General features: G+C 35.3%; 1 protein-coding gene across 1 annotated transcript; it reads left to right on the plus strand.

The window, feature by feature from the left end:
• The first annotated feature begins 935 nt into the window (after window positions 1–935).
• g6pc1b (glucose-6-phosphatase catalytic subunit 1b) lies at window positions 936–1,669 on the plus strand. The gene is given in 5 exon segments (XM_056255220.1): window positions 936–1,048; window positions 1,050–1,178; window positions 1,364–1,473; window positions 1,565–1,602; window positions 1,604–1,669. Coding segments are annotated over 5 exon segments (456 nt in total).
• Window positions 1,670–3,506: the final 1,837 nt, after the last annotated feature.

A 3,506-nucleotide genomic window follows, 5' to 3' on the forward strand; every position in this document is an offset into this window, starting at 1 on the left:
TAAAATGTCAATTATTCCTGTGATCAAAGCAGTATTTTCAGCATCATTACTCCAGTCTTCAGTGTCACATGATCCTTCAGAAATCATTCGAATATGATGATTTAATGATCAAGAAACATTTATTATTATTATCAATGTTGAAAATTCTGTGGAATTAAAAAAAAGGATTCTTTGATGAATAGAAAGTTCAAAAGAACAACATTTATTTGAAATAGAATCTTTTGTATTCATCAAAGAATCCTGAAATAAAAATGTAAATAACTGTTTTAACATTGATAATAATGGAAAATGTTTCTTGAGCATCAAATCATGATATTAGAACGATTTCTGAAAAATCCTGTGACACTGAAGATGAGTATTGATGCTGAAAATTAAGTTTTGATCACAGGAATAAATGACACTTTACTATATATTCACATAGAAAACAAATTTAAATTGTAATAATATTTCACAATATTAGTTTTTTTTTGTATTTTTAATCAAATAAATGCAGCCTTGGTGAGCAGAAGAGACTTCTTTTAAAAACGTGTGTGTGTGTGTGTGTGTGTGTGGACTAAAGAATCAGGAGCCCTACGTGTCCATGTTATCACCTCACACAACTAGCAAGTGTCTTTCTCATAATCGAAAGCTAAATTTAGCGCACAAAACCTGCCACTTTACACACATGCACAAAACAGGCCCCCTTTAATGACCAGCGTAGAGACAATTTTCCCTCTATTTACTTCAGAGAGTCCAAAGCTCAGGTGGTGCCCAGTGACCAGGCAACTGAGAGGATAGATAAAAGGAGCAGACTGAATTCAAGCAGGTCGTCGTTGCAATGACAGTCTGGATTCAAGTCACGGAAAACAAGATGATGAGATTTTACAAAATGTGTATTGTGTTCGCTGAGACTGACAACGTTATCCATAGACTGAGAATGAAGATCCATAATACTGATGTTTTATAGCAGACCGACAGTAGTAATGGACGTCTTGTATGGGTATGGGATAAGCAGTACGTTATACCTGCAGACCCATTATGGGCATGCCCAAGGCTGGTTTATGTTTGTGTACTGTGGCAGACATGCGTACAACCTTTTTATTCTTTTTTCCCATCTGGTTCCACCTACAATCAGCAGTGGGAGTGAAGCTGGTCTGGGCTGCTGTTGTAGGAGACTGGCTCAACTTAGTCCTCAAGTGGTAAGTGGTAAATGTTGTTGTTTCAGTAAATATCCAGGAATACCCTTTTAGAAGATGCTAAAAGAAAAAAATTAAAAAAGCAAATAAAGCAATCTCTCAATATTGAACATCTTTCGTTGTAATGTAAAGAATTTATCTTCATGAAATGTCCTCTTATCTGATCTATTTATTAAATCATTAAATAGGTTAATGTTTAGCAAGCGTCCTTATTGGTGGGTTAAAGAAACTGTTTATTATGGCAACTTGACTCTACCACAAATTAAACGGTTCCCCATGACCTGCAAGACTGGCACTGGTGAGTGTCTCCTGATGGTTCTCGTTTTATAGACAAACCAACACACTAAATCAAAAGCAGATTTCACAGCGGATTCTGTCCCCTCTTCAAGGAAGTCCCTCGGGTCATGCGATGGGAGCTGCAGGGGTTTTACTACGCCATGATCACATCACTGCTGCCGATTTTGCAGGGATGCGACCCCCTAAAAAGATGGTAAGAGATTCAGTCCTGTTTACCTTCCTTCCCCCTTTTGATAAAGTACTCTGCATGTTTTTTAATCAATTAAAGAGGAAGGAAAGTGGGAAAAGCACAACATATCACAATCTAAAGTATCTTCCAATGGATGTTTCCAATGGAAATTCCTCATTAGCCTGTAAACTCATTTATCTTAGCAGCTGTGTTTTTTCACCATATCAAGTTCACTCACACAAAGATATTGAAGGTCATTTTGAAGAATAACAGGTTCTTCATATCAACGTTTTGCTGTTTAAAGGGTTAGTTCACCCAAAAATGAAAATTCTGTCAGTAATTACTCGCCCTCATGTTGTTCCAACCCCGTAAGACTTTCGTTCATCTTCGGAACACAAATTAAGATATTTTTTATTTAATCTGAGACCTGGATCACTCCTCCATAGGCTTCTAAGGGATTGAAACTTGCCGGCCCAGAAAAGTTATTAAAGACATCGTTAAAATAGTCCAAGTGACTACAGTGGCTCAACCATGAGTTAATCAAGCGACGAGAATACTTTTTGTGCGCAACAAACAAACAAAAATAACGACTTTATTCAACTATTCATTTCCTTCTCTGTGGGCCTCGAGTGAGTTCACGTAATGTAACAGCGCAGCGCTTCTGTGTTGTACGTCACACGTAGGCTCACTATTGGCCGACCCTGGTCATGTGTGTGACGTACAACACAGAAGCGCTGCGCTGTTACATTACGTGAACTAACTACAATTCTAGAACCACAATTTGTGTTTTGTAGTTTTGTACCTTACTGCAAGAGCACATTAGCAAATGTATACCACAGAATGAAAGCACATTAAGCTTTTTATTTTTTGCCAATTAAGTCTGTTACTATTTCTCACTTTGCCAGTTTTGTATTATTCTAGAAAAAAAATATTACTTTATGCTTTGATGTATACAAATTAGAGCAGAGATATCATGAATATATTGAAAGAGCCATGAAAGAAAGAGATCAGTCAATAAAGAATCAGTCAGAATAAAGTTTTCTGTCAAAATTTACGCATATGTATTATACACTACAGTATATTACATTTTCAACATAATCGTTTGATATGTTTGTGTTACTTTTTATATTTGTGCTCACACGAATTGGTTTGTGTTTCATAATTGTTATACTGTTTAAATTTAGCTTAAAATAGGCTGTTCCATGTCAGGTTCAACAACTTACCCCTTTTTGTGTGATAACACCTCTCTATAAAAAGCAAATGTTTGTTCAGTGTGCCTACAGAGAAATTGACTTTCAAAAATGAACAAAAAAAAGTAAAAAGGGTTACAACTAGCCCTGGTAACCCCTATTATGAATCAAACACTTTTTTTAAATCGAGCTTGAACAATAAACTTACCATGATATGTTGCACATAATAACAACTGGTGGGTACGTTTCTCACAACTTCAAGTTTGGCATAATAAATGAACAATTGTATGGTGTCATCGACTGTGGAAAAGCAAGTGTTTTAAATGTATTAAAATTCATATCTAGTTCCAGAACGCTTTAGAAAATCAAACTCAACGATGAAAAAACATAAATAAACATTTATGTCTTCATCAGTGACATTACAACTCAGTATCGCCATCTGGCGACAGAAGTATTAAAGGAGGAACTGCACAACGGTAAAAAAAATAATTAAAAAATAATAATAAAAAACCATTCTTTGTGTTTTTACTTGATAGAAGTTTGTAAACTGTTAAAAAATAGAATAAATATAAATAAATCGTCCAAATATTTTTCAACACAACAGTTACTTTTATGACATCGTGCTTATCATTTTCCGTGAGACCTTTACATACATTTTTTGTACCGGAAGTGGAG

Source organism: Rhinichthys klamathensis, unplaced genomic scaffold, assembly GCF_029890125.1.
Source record: "Rhinichthys klamathensis goyatoka isolate OS25496 unplaced genomic scaffold, OSU_Roscu_1.1 h1tg000119l_1, whole genome shotgun sequence".
NCBI classification, from domain to species: Eukaryota; Metazoa; Chordata; class Actinopteri; order Cypriniformes; family Leuciscidae; genus Rhinichthys; species Rhinichthys klamathensis.